This window comes from Crocodylus siamensis, chromosome 1 (assembly GCF_052110815.1).
Source record: "Crocodylus siamensis isolate JL-2025a chromosome 1, ASM5211081v1, whole genome shotgun sequence".
Classification (NCBI taxonomy): domain Eukaryota; kingdom Metazoa; phylum Chordata; order Crocodylia; family Crocodylidae; genus Crocodylus; species Crocodylus siamensis.
Window position 1 is genome coordinate 61161146 of NC_143395.1, and position 19376 is coordinate 61180521.

Genomic DNA, 19376 nt, shown 5'->3' on the forward strand with positions numbered 1-19376 from the left:
TCCATGACAGAGATTACATTTAAAATAAGCTTAACTGGTTAATCCCATTTTAAGTAGTGACCTGGCCACTTGTTCAATCAATTAATAGTGTGATAAAACCAGGAATAAACCACAAAGTTATTACACGAAATATGTGTAATAACTTTGTGGCTGGTTCTTAACACTTATTTAATTGAACCATATGGCCACTGGCCAGTGCCCAGCCTCTGGAGCAGCCGGGAGACTTTCAAGACTCCTGTGTGCTCCAGAGGCTGACAGGCTCAGGTGATCGGGGCCCCCAGCCAGACAGTGCCAGGTGCAATTCTGCAGCTGCGAGGATTACACTCCCAGTCGGGTGAGTGCACTATGCATACCATCATCTGACGGGCTCTCAGCCCAGGAGGAGATGCTGCACTCCCCTGGCTGGGAACTCTGATCATCTCACTGGGACTCTCCCTGTACTGGCACTATGGTGCAATGGGACCCGATGCACATGTGTAGCCTTGGAGACAGCAAAAAAAGCCTAGCTAATTTAGTAGTAATTTAGGTTTACACAGTTAACCCTTCAGCTTCTATTTACAGCCACCCTAATAGTTATAAATACCATCCTAATATGCGTTCAAATCCCATAACAGAGCAGTTCACATGGCAGTGTGTACTCATTTACAAAATATGCAGTCTCCAAGAAAATGTATTATCTACTGTTACCAACTGCCATTATTTGCCAATGTACCAATCTGAAAGGATTAGAATATTTTTAATCAAGCAAGAATTCTTTGATAAAATGGAGGGGGAAACATTATCAGAAATGCAATCAAATGTGAAACTAATTTTTATAATGACTTTTGCATACAGACTTGCTTTAATCAAGTACCATCCTGACACTAAGAATGATGCTATCCCTCTAGGTAAATTAGACTTTCACCTGCTAGGAGAAAAACCATAAAGAATAATTGAACAAAGCATGAGGAAAAATCTTGTCCTTCTTTGTAGATGTTGGATATCATTACTTGTAACGGTGTTTAATCCTTTCATGAATTTCCTTTCCCATATAAATTAATGGAAATATAGCAGTGTCACACTATGTTACGCATTTATTTGATGTTTTTTGTTCTATTCAGTCAGAGCCATTTTTTTCAAAGGTATGTGTACAGACTGAGAAATCTAAATGAAAATGTCTGTATGCATGTTCAGATCAAGAGCTGCACATGCATTTTAGATTATTTTCCCAGGTGCTAAACAGCAAACACAATTTAATATCAGACTATTGAATATTTGACATTAGGGTTAGGGGGATTTTTGGGGGGATTTTTTGTTTGTTTTTTAAGTTGACTGATGCTCTAATACTCAGAATATCCCCTCTGTCTTTATGGAATATAACATTTAGTTATCCCAAATACAAATCCATCCTTAAAAGTGTTGGGCTTTTATTATGAATAAAGCCCCCAATACTGAAAGGATAATGAGCTCTCCAAAATGTCTGTTGAAGTAATTTGTCAAAACAAACCATTAGTTTCATTTGACAAGAATACAATATTTCTGGGAACTGGCATTTTTTGCTGGATGAAGAAAGAATAACATTCAGGGAGCATATCTACATGAGATGCTTAACTTTGAATTAGCATCGTTTACTATGAAGTAAGCATGGGCATCTACATGTGCACATGCTTACTTGACAGTAAACCTTGCTAATCCTGAGTAAATTTGTTGCCTGCAAATGCAAGTAACAAATTTACTCAAAATTAGTAACAACACTGTAGCACTCATGTAGATGCCTGACCAGAAGTAAAATCTGCCACAGTTGTAGAGCCAGCGCTGAGAGAGAGGCATCTCCCAGCAGCAGCCCCACAGTCCTGGAGCCAGTGCTGGGAGCTCCCTACTGGTGGGGGCTGGGGAGGCTGTTTCCCACCCAGCTCTACGAGCATGCAGCTGGGTGAGGAATAGGTTGGGGAGCTTGTTCCCCATCCCAGCTTCTCAAGCACAGAGCTAAAGGGAGTGGTGGGGGGGAGAAGAAGCTCCCCAGCCTGTTCCCCCCAGCTCTGCACTAACAGAGCTGGGCAGCAAGCAAGCTCCCCAGCCTGCACCCTGTGTGCCTGGTTGGGGACAATGTCCCCCTTCCCCAGCAGCAGGGAGCATCCAGCCCCCATTCTACAATCACAGAGTGGGGGCTGGGAGCTTTTTTCCAGCCCCTGTTCTGCCATCACACTTGTGATTACAGAGCAGGGCTGGGAGCTCCCTGTATGGGGACAGTTTCCTGCCCAACCTGAAGCTGGCTGGGACCTGCCTCTGATTGGGACAGTTCCCAGCCAGCCCCAGGCTGCATGAGGAAGCACGTGCAGCCTGGATGTGGCTGGGGACTGTCCTGTTTTGGGCAGTCCCCATCCAGCTCAGGGCTGCACATGCAGACTTCCCCACACAGCCCAGAGGTGACTGAGAACAGGTGATTAAGGCACAGGGCTTGGAAAGAGATGCAGGGGTGGGACAGGTCCCAGCCCCCTACCCTGATGTGCTGGTGGGGCAGCTAGCAGTAAGCTAGCTGCTAGCTGCCCCACTGGTGGATTGGGGCAGGGGGTTGAGACTTGCCTCTCCCCTACAGATTTTTCCAAGCCCCATGCCCTTGAGCAGGGAGCCAGGGCTAGGAGCTGCTGCTAGCAGGGGGACATTGTCCCCACCCCAGCAAAGGCAGGTCCTGGGGGGGACCGGTGCTCCCTGCCAGCCCCTGGACTAGTACTCAGGGGGAGCCTGGTGCTCTCCCAGTTGGTGGCAGGGGCCCACTGCAGTTCTTCAGGGAACTGGGTGCAAATTTGCTCTCTAATTTCTGTATCCCCAAAGATAGCATTTTAAAGGCTGGCTTACAAGTACATTTGTGTATATTGTGACATGCAATATTCTTGTGGGTGATATCATGTATTGGACCAATTGCATGGTTGGGATAGACACAGCAAACACAATTTAATATCACCCACAAGAATTCTTGCCTCTTGCATATTTCCTGGACTATCACAGCAACAATATCACCACCACACTTGTTTCATGTTGTGTGACGGTTATTAGTAAAATTACTAGAAAATGTTGTTTTTGCATACTTATCTTCCATTTGGTAGTATTTGGGGCTCAAATAGCAACAATTGTACCTATCCCTAGGTTAGTAGAGTAAAAATCCTTTTAGGATTCTGTAGGAAGTTTTACTGAGGGAATATGTCTATGGCAATAATATATTTTTATGCTATAAACTTTTCTGTATTAAAAAAAATCCATCTAACTCTTAGAGCTGCATAGATTGCTGAAGAGGGTGTTATGAAGTCTGTCACTGATTTTAGCTGTTGTGGGGAGAGGGAGTAGCTGCTGCACGGTGAATAGTTGCATGCTCTGGCCTCTGAGATGCCCTTTTCACTCATACTTTTAGAGCAGGATGGAGGACAAGCTGCTTCCTTTGAATCCTCTAGGTTTACCCTACTCTGGGTCTTATGGGGTGAGGGAGAGAATAGCAGTGGCTGTCCTAAACTCTTATTCCCAACCCTTTCCTCCCCTCCCCCAGCTTTAACTGGTATTTTTACGTAGCCCAGAATATTTCTTCTCTTCCACCTTGTCACAAAATCCACCCAGATCCAAAAGTACCTTCCTGAGTGGAAGAGGAAGATACCCAGATTTTTTCCTGCCTTGAGGTTCTAGATTCCCATTAGCTTCAGGCCTTTTCTCTAGGTCAGGGGCATTAAATTAGTCTGGCCCCGTGAGCTAGATGCGTGGTGTGGGACCATGGGCCATTTGAATGGTGCAGGGCTGGGGCCCTGACGGCTGGACTGGGCCCACAGACCCTTCCTTCCAGTCCAGGACCTGGCATCCCAAGTGGGGGCTTGGGGCTGCCATGGGACCAAGTCATGGTATTGGGCTTCTTCAGACTAATCAAAGTCTTTATTATAAAGCTTGATATATATTGGATAGATTTACTTATTCAGTCCAGTAGAGGAGCAGAGCAGGTAGCATCCGAATGAAAAGCATTCTTCATCCATCTGATTGCACTCAGTGATAATTAGAAACAGTGAAAGTGTACACAGAGAAATCTGATGGAAAATAATGAAGAGAAGCTTGTCAGCTTGATATAATAGAATGCATGAAAACTTAAAGAAATAGTACTGAAAACAGAAGAGTCCTTACCTTTTGATACTGGTGACTGGCAAATGAAAAATTTCCCTGTGTCTGGTACGCAGCATGGTGTGAATTCCAACCCCTGATGAATCTGTTGTAGTGCTTGTGAGACCAAAAATGGGTTTTCCTTTTAGATCCCATGTCTAAGATCCTGGCAAGTGGAGTGTCAGGTTAAAGGGGACTTTTATCGTCATGAACCAGCAGGCTGCTGGGGATGATCTGGAGCTTGGAAGAATTCTCCAGCTACGGTAATATCAGTAGAGTTCAGCTGTTCTGGAATTACACTAGGAAAACTGTGAGGAGGTCTTCACAGGGTGTTTTTCCTTTTCGTAGGCATTTCTAGGGAGCCAGGAGGCCAATCAAGGCCAATAACTATAGAAATGTATACACATATAACAGAAAAATGTTTGGATTGTGCCCAGCAATGAGTGCTGACCATTATATACCAAAGGGACAAAACCATCTTCCATAACTGCATAACAAGGTTGTATCACTGGGAGTGATGCTACCAGAAATACTATTTTGCACACAATGCTAGGGATTTTGAGGCAAATACTCACCTATGTAATAAAATGTATTAAAGGCTTTTAAATTAAAATGTATTCTATTCTTTTTTGAGAAGTTCCATTAACTTGGAATAGAGGTATTTTATCATTTCTTTGTCAGTTTCTAAGGTTTCATGTGGGTTTTCCCCTTTGACTTGTATATATTTGCTCTGTTTGGTATGGACGATTGTAAACAGAAATGGAGAAAACAGAAAATCAGGAGATTTGGTAAGATGTGTTAAATTTAAATGGGAAGCCAAAATACGAAGAAACAAAATCACGGGTGTCAGGCTAGCTAGCAGCAATCTGAGAAAGAGGCAGGGACACCTTTGCTCTCCTTGCAAAGAGAAAAAAAAAAGTATCATAGTAGATATTTTCTGATGAAACTACAGTGAATAGGAACCATATTTAACTAGAACAGCTGTTCTTAGCCTGTTAAGACTTGATTCAAGACACCGCTCAGAAAACACAGGCTCTTAGTTTTCACTTGTTTTTTTACTACAGAAAAATAATAGAGTAATGCTTTTGTGGCCAAAACTCAGAAAACAAACAACTGGTCAGAATGTTTTTAACACTCTGGATTCCTATTTGAAATCTCTGGGTTCATTGCATGATTCACACTTGCACGCCTAACCATGCTAACATTGTGTGGCACTCTTGAAAGGATCTCAAGGCATCCCAGTGTGTCTGATTGAGAATCACTGGACTAGGTGGCATTTGAACCCTCATATCTAAGCACCCTTTAACATTTGAAGCTTTAGCATCATGCTCTGAGTATTGCGCACAGGCCTATATATAATCATAATTTCCCTAATTCTGTGTAGAAATTATATTCCATCAGTACAAAGTGAAGCACAGCACCTGAAGCTTGGCAGGGGTAAGGAGGCTAACCTTACTTTCAGCCACCTTTGCACCTTTCTCTCCAATAATTGAGGTAGTCATGGCAGCTGTCTGCTGTCCCTCTCCTGCCAGTCAGTTAACTGGTGGGGTTGGGGGGAGGTGTTCTCCTACAGAGAGAACATAGGAGGGTTGCCCATGGCCATCCATCCTCTGCACTCCACGGTGCTAGCCCTTGCAAGACTTCAGGAGGATTGGTGGTGTGGGAAAATGCCACCCCCAGTCTGGGTCCATTCAGGAGTGTGGAAGGGGGTGGTAGGCTAGGAGAGCATTGCCACTGCAGGAGAATGGTCCCCTGTCCTTTGTACTCCCCTGGCTCCGGCTGCAGGTGTCCTCAGGGTGGAAGCTGTTCTCCTGCTGGGGGAAATGGAAGGGTTCCTGCTGGGATGAATGGCTTCCCATCCCACTGATCAGTTGATTGGGTTCAGGGGATGAAACCTGTTTTCAGCAGCTGCCAACTGCCATTTGATAGCCTGCCCCTTCTCAGGCAGGGATGAGGACAGGCTGTCAAGTAAGGGAAGTAGCCCAGGGCACCATACTTTAAGAAGGATGGTGGATAGCCTTGAGAGGGTCCAGAGGAGGGCCACTCATATGGTTTAGGGTTTACAGGCCAAGCCCTATGGGGAGAGACTAAGGGACCTGGACCTCTTCAAGAGAGGGTAGAGTGGTGATTTTGTGTCCACCTACGAATTCATTAGGGGGGCGCAGCAAGGGATCAGAGATGCACTGTTCACCAGAGCACCTCTTGGGGTAACAAGAAACAATAGTCACAGACTGACAGAGAGCAGATTTAGGCTAAACATCAGGAAAAACTTCTTCACGGTAAGGGTGGCCAAAATTTGGAATGGGCTTCCAAGGGAGGTGGTGATCTCCTCTACTTTCGGGGTCTGTAAGAGAAGGCTGGCTAGGCATCTGGCTGGGGTTATCTGACCCCAGCACTCTTTCCTGCCCAGGCAGGAGGTCAAGCTTGGTGATCTGTTGAGGTCCCTCCTGACCCTAGCATATATGAATCATCTTCCTGTGTTCCCTGGCTAAAGAGCTTGCCTGGCATGTACACTCCAGTTCCTGGACTATTTCTTAGTGGTGAGAATTTACTGCTAGAAAAGAACACCTTCCATGGCCACTGTAGAGCATCCCATGACAGTATGCAAGGGAGGGACGTAGAACCGAAGAGTGTTTTGAGTTGACTGAAGTCCTCATTCAACAGGTATTTCAGCATTACGCCTAACTTAGCTGTCACTCGGACTACTCATGGACTTGAGCAGGCTCAGTAATAGGAAATATAATATAGTTGGATTTATAAGTTAGAGTAAAAGATAAATCAACGAAGGGAAAAATCAGGATCTTGAATTTCCACAGAGTGTTATGAGCAAATACAGAGAGTAGTAAGTAAAATTTGTTGGGATATGGTAATAAGGATGTCATAAAAAGGATATAGAAGAGGAGATTAAATCAGTGGACAGCAAGGGTTATGCCTGCTGCACAGCAAGTTGTCAAGACAAACGTGCACTATGAAGAAAGTTCTCAAAAGGTCACTTGGTTTGAAAGGAGAGAGACAGATATCAAAGGGAAAGAGAATTATTAATTGATAGCCTGTCACACTGGGTGAGAGACTTGATCAGATTGCAGGTGAGGAGGAATCCACAGGAGGCGGGAGATGGGAGTGAAATGGAAAGTATAGGCCCCTTCCTCCCTTTGACTAGCTGGAAAAAGTAGGCAAGTTGATTGTCCAAATTTCAGAGGAGGGGAAAACTAGAAATATTTGCTTTTTTCTAGGTGTTTCTAGCCTCCATGTCTTGCCCTCTATCCCTAGCATAGGAACTGTTATTTATTTAATTAATTATTCATTAGGATTTTAGGAGTCCATGGGTCTGACTGATCCCCTTTGGGGATCAAGAAGGATTTTACTCCTACCAGGGACAAAAATATTTTTTCCTCACAGCATCAGGCAGGTACAGTTAGCTTGATTGGTGTAGCACATAGGTAATGAATATCCAGTGCTTTGTAGGACACACCTAATGTCAGCTCCCAAGGATGTTTAGATTTTGCTGGTGGCTCTTATGCATATTAACTATGGGGCAAGAGGAGAGCTAAGGATTTAAAAGTGAGGTCTCTCTTGGGGCCCCCTTTGTCTCTCACTGTGGAAAGCTGGGAGGATGAGTTGAACCCTGTGGACTGACTAAGGAGAAACTACACAAAGTTGAGGATTGTAAGGCAGAGTCCTGCCTTGGGTACACTTGAAAACCACTTGCTTTGGGTTTACCAAAGATGTAGTCTGTCATTTGGAACCTATCCCTGCGTCTTTCTCCACTCATTTTAATATCTGATCACTAGTTAGTAAGATATACAGCAATCTTACATCAAAACAATCCTGAAGGGCTTTTCAACCTCTGTCGAACACGTCCATAACTGAAATGCAACCATGTCTGGGGTAGAAAGACAGGAGCTTCTAAACATGCTCCCCACCAATTCTTTTTGCCTTGCAGACTATCATCAGCAACGTAGTCTTTAAGAAAATTCATGACATAAAAGCTGTACATTTTTAAATATTTCAAATGTAAATAAAATACTATAATAAGTATGAATAACTGGAGGAAACAAACTCCAAAGAATACTGTGCAAATGAAATACTGCTGGAATTGTCAGAAGTAGTGAAAAGGGACAAAGCTTTTCAATTTTGTCCCTTATACAATCTCTCTATCTTCAGCAGTGATGCTTTCAGAATCTCTGATTTGGAGTCTTGATAGCATAGTCCACCATTAGACAAGACTTGAATACAGTAGGCAGATAAATAGGAATGACAAGTATTACAACTCATATTTCAAAAAATGCCCCTGACAACTGGCTTTTTGTAGACTTTTAGGCTCTAATGTAGCCAATGTCAAAGCTGGGTGGGAATGAGAAGCCAAAACTGTATAACCTTTACTACAACTTTCAGTTGTACTGTGCATAAATGACTCATTCCCACTTGCAAATACTACTGAAGCATGAAACTCAAACATTGCTATACTGAGGGCAAAATCTATATCCATCCACAATTTTAAAAATTCCATAATATTTTTTCATGAGCAAGATGATATAAATAGCTAAAACAACATTAATGAAAAAAAAAATCATGGTTCCATGTTATCTGGGATGAATTTGTATAATAAAACTAAATTAGCAAATTATTTCTTTTCCTTTTCTGCTGTCTTTCACTTCAGTTTGGATCTATTCTTTTTTCATTGTAGGAGTAAAAGTTACTGCACAATTATGAACTATTAAGTGAGAGATATATTGTTGCTCAACATCATTTAAGCATATGGAATTAAAATGGAATTAAAATTTCCCATTATGGTGCAGAGAGAGCAGACTCCACCAGGGAGCTATGGTTCTACACTGCAGCCAGATGATTCTTTCAAAGAAGACAAACTGGGGTACATATATTTGGTAATAAATGTATTTCAACACATTGAACAGATTCTTCTGAGGTTTGAAAAGTGGAACAAATTTCTTCAGCATAAGATATTCTGTATTTTGAAGAAATAATGCTGCTTTGCTGATATAGAAAAGTAGCCAATAGGAAGCTGTCTGGCTACAGTATTTTCCACTTACTTAGCAAAATGCAAAATCCAGGCATATCATGTAGATTTGTGATACAGGGTCCACAAATCAGTGAGTGAATGAGAAATGAATCCAGATTTTCATCTGTAAATGTTATAATTTTCTGCTGATGTTGTTATGTTACTACTATTTAAATAGGAACTATAGTTTTTGATCAGCTCAGCAACCTGAGAGTTTTGAAAGAGGAAAAGTGCTTCTCAGCATGAGCAAAAGGGACAATGCGTTTGCAAAAACTTTTATTAATGGCAATGTTGTCATTACAGACTCCAATTTCAAGTATATTTCACAGCTGATTCATGAGGAGAAGCATTTCTTGCCCCCTAGAACACGGATGGGCAAAATGGTGCATCTGACCGGTGGCCAGACTCTATTTCCCAGCCCGTGTGGCTGGGACCAGTTTCCATGGAGACCCCAGCAGCCACCATGCTGTGATAGTGTGAGGCTGGAGTGTGGTCTGTAGCAGGGGCAGAGGCATGATCCATTGCCTGCATGGCCCTGCCCAGAGCATGTAGGCTGCAGATCATGGCTCTGCTCATGGGTAACTGATGCCTCTTGAGCCGCAGGGAGCCTGGGGGGGAGGGGGACTGCATTCCCTGTGGCCAATCTCACTCACCAAAAAGCAGCCATGTCACTTCCAGAAGTCCAGCGGCTCCCCAGCTGGCACTCGCTGGGGGCGCACCAGCGCTCCTGCCTGCCCCCCTGCCCATTGCCTAAACAGGGACTGTGGCCTCACAGGGGGTGCACCAGAGCTCTCAAGGGGTGCGCTGGCTCTGCCCTGGCTCTGGATTGCTCTGTCACTCCTGCAAGATCCCAGCTGGTGTCCAGAGCAGCTCTACACCCTGCCAGCACGGGCAGCACTAGCAGGGCTATAGCCACCCAAAAATTACCCATAGCCCCCAGAGCTACCCTTCCCAGGGGCACTGCCACCACCACTGCCCACCCTGCACAGGCAGTGGTAGCTGAGCCTGTCCTACTCCTGCCTGCAACACAGCCCCCTTCAGTCCCCCCACCAGCAAGAGGCTGGTGCTGCTGCTGCCTGCCAGTGCTGCTGGGGCCAGTCTCCGTGGAAACCCTGGCCCCAGCCATGTAGGCAGGGGCTGCTGGGAAATGGAGTCCACTGCCAGCCCTATCCAGCCCGCCCCTGCCTTAGAACATAGAGCCTGCTGGGCTGATCCCAGAGGGTATTGATTCCTGTTGCTGTAGAAATCTGCATGTGAGGGGGAAGAATCCCTTACAAAAATCCTGGCTTACCTTAAGAATTTGTGATTTTCACTTTAATAATCTTCAGAGACAAATTTATTTGGAATAGGCAGCAAAAAAACCCCAACCCAGTAAGGATTTTTTTTGTAATTTGATAGTGACATTCACTCAGATACAACTCAACATGCAAATTTAAGGAAAAATCTAGAGTACCCACTAAACAGTTTTTTTATGTGCAATAAAGGCAACTCTCTTTAACTTCATGTAAAGATGTTTTATAACTTACCTTGTCCAAAAAGATCTTGGTCACCTTCCTTATGAGTTGATTCTGCGCTAATAATTTGGTCTGTCTTCCTTTCAGCTTCACTCTTTTGATCACTGTCTTGCAGAAAATTAGGTGGTGTATAGGCTGCCAATGTGATAACCTGCACAGTTGGCAGTTCAGATTCTTCTGGACTTAAATCACTGCTGGCTGATTCGTCTGCTGGAGGAAGTAAAACGGAGTCCTCTGGTTTTACAGGACTATCACTGCTATCCAGAATACTGAAAGGCACCGTGAAGCTATGCTGATCAGTAATAACATTTATGTCTTCAATATCCTGTTCTGTAAAAGGTTTGGGCTTAGATAGTTCAGTAGAAAATATAGGTTTTGGTGAAATAAAATTACCGAAATCTTCAGGAACAGTGATAGCTCCACTTAACATAGGGGTTCCAGTACTATATTCAATGACCAAGCTGACTCCTATCCAATCCACTGGTGCTGGACTAGGGTCACCTAATGAAAGAAAAAATATTTTAGAAGGTATTTTTATTTACTATATTTAATTTTCATTACTAGAGAGGGCATAAAGCTTAGACACAGTGTGCGCATCTACATGAAATGCTATGTCGCTGTAGCGATGAGCTGTGGAGACGTAGCTTGTTGCTATGGCACTGTAGTGTCGGCAGGCACGAATCATGACACAGTAGCTTATTGCTACTGTGCAGTAAGGTTGCAAGTGACCTGTGCACTACCAGGGCTGTGCAGTAATAGCAGTTACTGTGCAGTCTAGGGCATGTATAGACGTCTTGCAATCACTGGCTCAGTGGCACAGTCATTCCAATATTTTGCCATATGAACACGTTTTTAAAATTCTTAAATATCATATGTATTCAAATGCAAGACAAAGAGTCTCCTCTCCTTCCCTCCCCCTGCCTCCACATTGGCATGGGGAAAAAAGCCCCCTCATTTTATAATCACATACAACAAAATCTCACTAAATACTTTATCATTAAACTGCTGCCAAAGCAACCCGTGCTCAGCAATGGAAGCCAACTATGAAGCTGATTAAATGCAGCCAACACTGAGCATGACTATAAAACATATGACCCACATTTGGCAAACATTACTGTTAGGAACCTACCACAAGAACAGGTTAGTGTAGCCTGTGCCCATTGACTTCAGTTCTCCTCCTGCCAACTTTCTTGCAGTCATGGTAAGCCATGACACTCACCCAGAATCTCTCTGTCAGCCCTGGTGTATATGATTTGTGTGGTCCCACCCTCCGTGGGGTGAAGCCAGATCAGGTTGCCCCGCGTCTCACCTGCATATATGTTTTTGGAGCATCCCAGGACTTGTGACAACAACACCTGGTTTCAGTCGAGAGCGGGGCGGGGGCTAATTAGCACATGGATCCTTTGTGGGAGATATCTGGGATACACACACATACCAAACAGTACTCAGTCATGGAGTCACCATGGCTTGAAATGCTGTTGACTGATGGAGCCAGCTCAGTGAACTACGGGGTAAATCATGAGCCTTTGGCTTTGGATCAATACCATACATAATTTGGATGCCAAAGTGCTGCTCAAAAGTGTTTATGGAGTACCTGTGCTAAAACTTGCAGCAGTTTCAAAGTTTCAAAAAAAGAGGTAACACACATCAGTTGTGGATAAACTAAGTGCATGGGTATGCAAATTGTTACAGCCATGTTGAATTTCAAGGTTACTATTTTAAAATTGCTTCTCCTTTCCATGTGCTCAGGGAGAGCAAGGTTTGACAGTAGAGAGAGGGGGAATGGGCTGCCAGGGGAAAATCTTGGGGGAAGCAGAAAGCAAAGAAAGGGCTAACTGACTCCTCCCAATTTAGTTTCCTTGCTGTAGCAGTGGGAGGGAGACAAATTTAAGACAAATCTCCAATAATTAGATTCTATACCTGGAAAATTATAACAAATGTATCAATTTTCCATATAGAAAATCTAATTATTACGGGGTGATCTTATAATCAAGGTAATCTTCTATTTGAGTAAATACAGTATATCAGTCCATGGCTCTAAAATGAGAGGAAGTCAATTCTTTAGAGTATTCTAGGATGAACCTCATCTGGCCCACTGATTTAAAAACATCTAGCTTATCTAGGAAATCCCTAACCTGTTCTTTCCCTACTCTAGGCACAGTATCTAACATCTGTCCTTGCTGCTAACAGTTTTAGCCATCTGATAGTTGACCCTTTTTGTGAAGAGAAAAGTAAAACAGGAATTAAACACTTCAGCCTTCTCAGCATTGTTCATGTTTAGCTTTCCTTCTCTATTCAGAAAGGGACCTACATATTCCTTTTTGGTCTTCTGATATATAATGCAATTATAATATTTTTTAACCCTCGCTATCTCCTTTTGTGTTTCGCCATTTCTGATTTAACCCTACAATGCTGTAAAGTTATCTGTATCACTAAGCATGAATACAAGACAAGTTTCCATTTTTGTAAGGTTTAAGAGTGTGTGGCTGATCCAAGCAGGTCTTTTGCTTCTACGCCTTCTCTTTTCTTTACATGCTTTTGTTCCCCTAATGTTGTCACTTAGGAACAACTAATTCTCTCCTTCATTCCTTTTCCACTTTGACTTACCTCCTATAGGATCCTATCTACCATTTCCCTGAGTCTGTTTGATGTCTTCTCTGTTTTAAATTTTCTGTTTTCCCTTCTTCTTTAATATAGGATCATAAGTGCTATTATTTCATAATCACTGCCACCCAAGTTGCCTCTAAAGCCCCTGGCAGACATTTAGTTAAGGACATGATGCAATATGATCTGCAATTCCAACAACTGTGCCTCCTGCTGTGCTACACATGCAAGACAGGAGCTGCAATTGTGGGCTCAGGGATCAGTCCCAATTGTGCCTTATTATGATTCCAGGCTGCCCCTGCATTGGCAAGGAGCACGCCAGCTGCCTGGGGCACCCAGATCAGAGTATTAGTCAGCTGATGAGGGCTCCCAGCCTCAGGAGCGCTTGGAGCCCTTGATTTTGGTATGCTCCTGAGGCTGGGAGCGCTCATCAGCTGACTAGTGCTCTCAGCCCCCAGGGGTGACTGGAGCCAATGGCTTCCTATACACCCTAGCCTGGGATCATTGATCAGCTGATCAATCTGGACAAGCATTCAGTTTAAGGCACGATGGGAACCAGCCTCACATTTATTTTGTGTAATAAATTTCTGGCTTATTCCGTTTTATTGTGCCATTAATTGCATGAATGTGTGGCCAGGTTACTACTTAAGAAGTGATTAACTGATTAATTACTGCTTAAGCAGTGATTAACTGAATCATATTTGTAACATCTGCCAGGGACCTGACTTTCAGATATTGAATGAATTCCTGCCTGATAGTAAGAAATGACTGCCTTCCCCCAGTCAGTTCTCTACTATTACTAGAAAAGGGTTTATCCAGCAAATTTTAAGAACTTGCTGGACTGTCTTCTGCATTACTGGGTCACAATCCCAGGAGTCATCTTGGTAATAAAAGTCTCCCATATCCACTAGGTCCTGTGATTTGAATACTTCAGTTAGTTAGTTGAAAAAAAGAAAAAAAAGAAAAGGACCCTCCTGATTTTGAATGTCTATACCTGACACCAACTGGGGCACCTCACTGTTTTCCCTTTTCACCTTAACCCAGCATTTCAGTTATATGAATTACTTCACCAAATCTCAGTAGGATAATTTCATACTGTCTTCTTTCAGATGACAATGAAAAGTCAGTGTTAATGGACGAGAGGAATACATTTCATTTTTTAATTGCAATCGTAAGTAAAGCTGGAGTTTATATGTAGCCTTTTGCTTATTATGTATTCAGCTGAAATGTGAGAGCTCTGTGGAGAACTGACCCATTCCTAATTGAATGAGTGGGATAAAACCAATTTAGGCACAAATAAGCAAAAAGCTAGTGTTTTGTTCTTAATGACTTTTTTTCATCAAGTCTCCCCCCAAAGAAAATAAACAAAAAACTGACAATCTTGTAATTTCTACTTTTCACAAAAGTTCCACGCTTGTTAATTGATATTTTAGAATAATATTAACTTTAATCATCTTTATCACTTAACAAAAATATTTTAAATAAGAACATGTAGCTATATTAGATGATGTATTTAAAGATTATTTTGGCAAACAGTTTAAGGGCATTTGGATAAAAATATCAATTACAAGTGCGGGGGAAAAAACTTAATTTTAACATTGCAAGTTTTCAAATTTTATTTTTAAATGTTTTCAACAGAGCTGTTTTCAGTTCTGGCTCCCTGCCCAAGAAGCAGTAGAATTGGAGAGATTCAGAAAATCCACTAGTGCACTGTCAGATGGTACTGAAATGATCACTTGACCTTCCTGTTTTACTAAGAGAAGCATCTACCCACACTCAATCATAGAGAAGTAGGGCTGGAAGGGACCTGCATAGGACATCTAGTGCAACCCCCCCACCTCCGTCCCCCCTCTGAAGAATCTAACCAATAAATAATCACCAACAAACACAGGAATAAAATATAAATCTTAATCTGTACTTTAACTGATTTTATTTAAAATAAAATAAGGGCTATCATATTTTTTTAATTCTGTTTGGAATAGTGAGCTCTTTTGAAGTTTGGCAGTGAGTATCTTAAATCCAAAGGATATAGGCTGCTTGCAGACATTAACCCCCTCTCCCCTCCCCCCTGCCAAAAAGCAAAAAAAAAAAAGCGCTTTGCTTGAAGAAGCAGAGCATTACTTCAATCTGGCTCTGCAGCGTTGGCGCTTTGGAATGACTTTTTGACGCTTTTAGCTAATAGCTGATTCAATCAGCTATTAGATAAAAGCATGAAAAAAGTCCCACTAAAGTGCCCAATATTTACAGATGTCAGGTGAACTGGGTTGAAGTAATGTGCTGCCTCTTTTGGGCATATCTGAGACTCAGCACAGGAACATGACAAGTTTAAAATGAAGTGCAGGGTTTATTCCTTCATTTATTTTACATCTGCAAGCACCCATAATCTTTAAGGGAAGCCAGGAGATCCTTACTTAAAACATATACATTTACAGAAGGCAGATTTAGATCTTTATTCCTTTTCTTCACTTGTCTACTGACCATCAATAAACTGAAGTGTTCCAAGGTCCATTGGCAAGGATTTGTCATCCTGTAGTGCCATGGCAACCAGCTTCTGAAGATCTGTTATTGTGAGTTTAATTGGTGCTATTTTTTCTTGCTCCTTTGTGGTAAGAGGGTTTTTTCCGCTTTCAACTTTATTTAAGCCAATAGTTGGGAGATCACGGCCAGACCCTTTTACTTCTGAGCTCTCTTTCTCAAAGTTTACAATATATCGTGCTATGGTGCTGCTTGACCTGCAATGCAAGAGTACAACAATGTCCAACAAGATAATGATTTGTGTGTCAATGAACATTTTTGCATAGGATTGTTGTGGGTTCCCAGTATACCAAAAAGATTCCATTAGTTATATAATTACGCTTGTCTTTGTTTTTTGTTATCTAGATGATGCTTCCACATTACTTTTACCATCACTGAAATTTTAAAATTATATGCACAAACTTATGGGCTTAAACTATTAAAGAAAAATGTATACATTTGAAATTAAATGTTAGCTTGTATGCTTCATAGCTGATGAGAGAGGCCATTGCACATGAAGTCTTTTATTCTAGGTCACTAGATCAAACATTAAGTTCATGCTTGCAATAACTATATAGCAGTCTATGTTAAAAGGTCTGGTGATCTTAACTTAGTTTATAGAGGACATGTGGACATTGCCACAGCTTCCATCCCAGCAAAAACTACTGACTCTCAAGAGAGCAGCCAAAGATATGTGTACAAGACAAATTAGCCTTTTAAATGTCAGGTTACTTTTTCCACATCATCACTGAGGCATATAGACAAAGAGTGTTGCCATAACTGGGGTCTAGCAGACCTACTCCAATCGTGATCACAATTGTTGGAATGTGTATGATGGTTTATAAAAACATCAAAATCACTTATAATGATAAATGCTGGTAGAAAAGGAGGAGTGGACTGAGCTAGTTCAAACAAAAAATGTTGACTGATACCACCTGAGGACTGTCCAGACAAAAAGGAAAATGGAATCAGGAATGGAGAGGCCTACATTGGTTAACATTTCTGACACAGGGGAGTCTGTATAAAGAGGCATATTCTGCTTCTGCACTGGATGTACTTGTTTAATAGCTAAAGTAACATACTTGTTTAGATTAATTTGGTCTCTGAATCTGTTATTTACACAGCAAATTTACTTAATCAAAAACTAACAAAAAAGAGGCCACGCCACATGACTGCAGATGTTTGATTCCCTGGGGACAACTAGCAACAGGACACCTTGTGCCTCTGCTGGTTGTCCCTGGGGAATACCTGTGCCATGTGTCCACTGCCCAGATTACCCTGGGTGGTGTAGGGAAGTCTGGGGCCAGCACTGTGCTGGCCCCAGCAGCCTTACCTGGGGCCCTGGAGGCCTCCTGGGGCTGCAGCAGCAGCAATCCTGCCACATGGGCCTTGGCTGGCAGCCAGAGTGTTGCTCCAGGTGGCCAGGTTCTAGTTTTGAGCAATGTGCGCTGCTTCCGCATGTGCCGCTCCACTTTTTTTTGTATGTGGGGTTTTTGACCCCCAGATGTCCAGGGGTCAGCCCTCCCCGCACTGTTCCCTTACAGTGCAGAAAATAGCTGAATGTGTGGTGTCACCAGATATGGCATGGCCATAGACATGTATGTGGCACCATAGATGTGTGTGTGTCACCACATACAGCATGGTCGTGCTCATCTGGATGTGGCTATAATTTCTAAAACAAACTACAATTTGTTAAACAGTTTTCTGCAATGATGCATAACTGAAGGGAAGGGAATTGCCTTATCTGGCATGCACTATATATTTACATTTAAACTATGTGGCAAAATTCAGCTAACAGGGTAGGCAATTTTTTTGTTGTAAATCTTATATAAACTATATATCTTATTATCCACAGCACTCTTATGTACAAAGGAAAGATTCTGCAGTTTATTTATTACAGGTGTTATATCACTAGGCAAGACCACTGTGCCTGTTGTTAGACTATGCTCAACAGCACAACTAGTCTTTCTGTACTTTTATTTGACTTTGTAACTGAAGGAGCAACTCAGATCCAAAAAGAACAAGCAAGCAGCTGACCATGACAAAAATACTACTTTAAACATAGTTTCAAGTATGCTGTTTTCCCTATTTAGACCTCATGGTGGGTGGGATGTATCTTTAATTGTTCAAATCAATGCTAACTTGCTTATCTAGTATAACAGTTTAGGATAAAGCATTTTTCTGTCCCTAAAGAGGTAGCATCTGAGTACACACATTTTTCAAATGAAGCCAAAAACCATGCCACTAATTTATATCCTAGGTTCTGTAAGACAAAATTAATTCACTTTATCACATTAATACATATGAATTACGGCAAAATAATTTACAGTTTTTTTTAAAGAAACTTGTGGCCACATTACCCATCTTTTTCCTTCTTCTGTCTTCATTTCATTACACAAGATATGGCATGATACAGGATTGCATAAGGAAAAAAAGAGATGCATATAAACTGGTATACCATGCAATCATACATCAGAAACATTTCAAAAGAATTTGTTTTCTACCTGTCTTATAATTCTTATTTTAATGCAAAAATGACAACCTGCTCTTGATCATTACATTTTCCTCTCTAGATTTCATAGATTTCATAGACATAAGGGCAGGAAGGGACCTCGGGAGATCATCGAGTCCAGCCCCCTGCCCAAAGGGCAGGAAGTCAGCTGGGGTCATAGGATCCCAGCAAGATAAGCATCCAATTTACTCTTGAAGGTGTTCAATGTAGGTGCCTGAACCACCTCCGCTGGCAGACTGTTCCAGACCTTGGGGGCTCGGACAGTAAAGAAATTCTTCCTTATGTCCAGCCTGAAATGGTCTTGCAGGAGTTTGTGACCGTTCGAGCTAGTCATCCCTTGGGGCGCTCTGGTGAACAAACGTTCCCCCAGATCCTAGATGATGGCTGAGTTTGATCTGAGAAGGGGAACAGCAGCTTTGCTGTATGGAGTAAGCTGAAAGATTTATTTTCCCATTGATTCTACAAGTGTGGTGCTGTCACTGCTAATCTGCACCTTTACGGTGGAGTTCACTGCGTTCCGTAGAGAAGCTACTGAAATATGGGACTGAAATAATATTTGGCTGCTATCCAAATCTGAGCCTCAGAGGGAACCTGACCTATTAATTATCTGCCATGTACACTCCTGCAGGAGTCATGACATTTGATAGTGCAACAGCAGGGAAAAGACTGGCTTCATTTCCCTGGTGAATCCTCTGGTCCAGTTGTAGTGGTGTCCTCAAGCTTCCATATGAATGCAATTGTCCTGTATACAACCTCTGCAGCAGACTCAGCAAAGCAGCCTTCCAATCAGTTAAGGAAGAATGAGCAAGAACCCTTTTAGAACATATCACTGTTGATCCATAATACTCTATTGTTGCAAAGGCAATGTACTTTCTGCCTTCTTCAGATTAGTCATTGTGCTGTCTGTGGATTTAGAGCAAGCTAACAGGACACGAACTGATCCCTGATTTTTGGAGCCCGAAGTTTGACTTTTGACAGGGTATATTTTGACATGCTTTGGTCCTTAAATGGCAAGCACAATCAAAGGGCATCTAGCTGGCTTGGTTGGGATGTACTTCAGCAGAAAATGATAATATAATTTTCAGAATGAAAGCATATCCCA

The 19376-nt window shown here is 42.4% G+C and overlaps 1 protein-coding gene across 1 annotated transcript in view; it reads right to left on the bottom strand.

Annotated features, from left to right (window-relative positions):
• Positions 1–19376, bottom strand: part of IMPG1 (interphotoreceptor matrix proteoglycan 1) — a 128805-nt gene that overhangs the window by 37622 nt on the left and 71807 nt on the right. Inside the window, exons 10-12 of the mRNA XM_090059571.1 lie at positions 18123–18143; positions 15727–15980; positions 10657–11145 (exon numbers count right to left, since the gene is read on the bottom strand). Of these exons, the coding sequence (XP_089915697.1) occupies positions 10657–11145; positions 15727–15980; positions 18123–18143 (764 nt within the window). The remainder of the gene's footprint in view (positions 1–10656; positions 11146–15726; positions 15981–18122; positions 18144–19376) is intronic.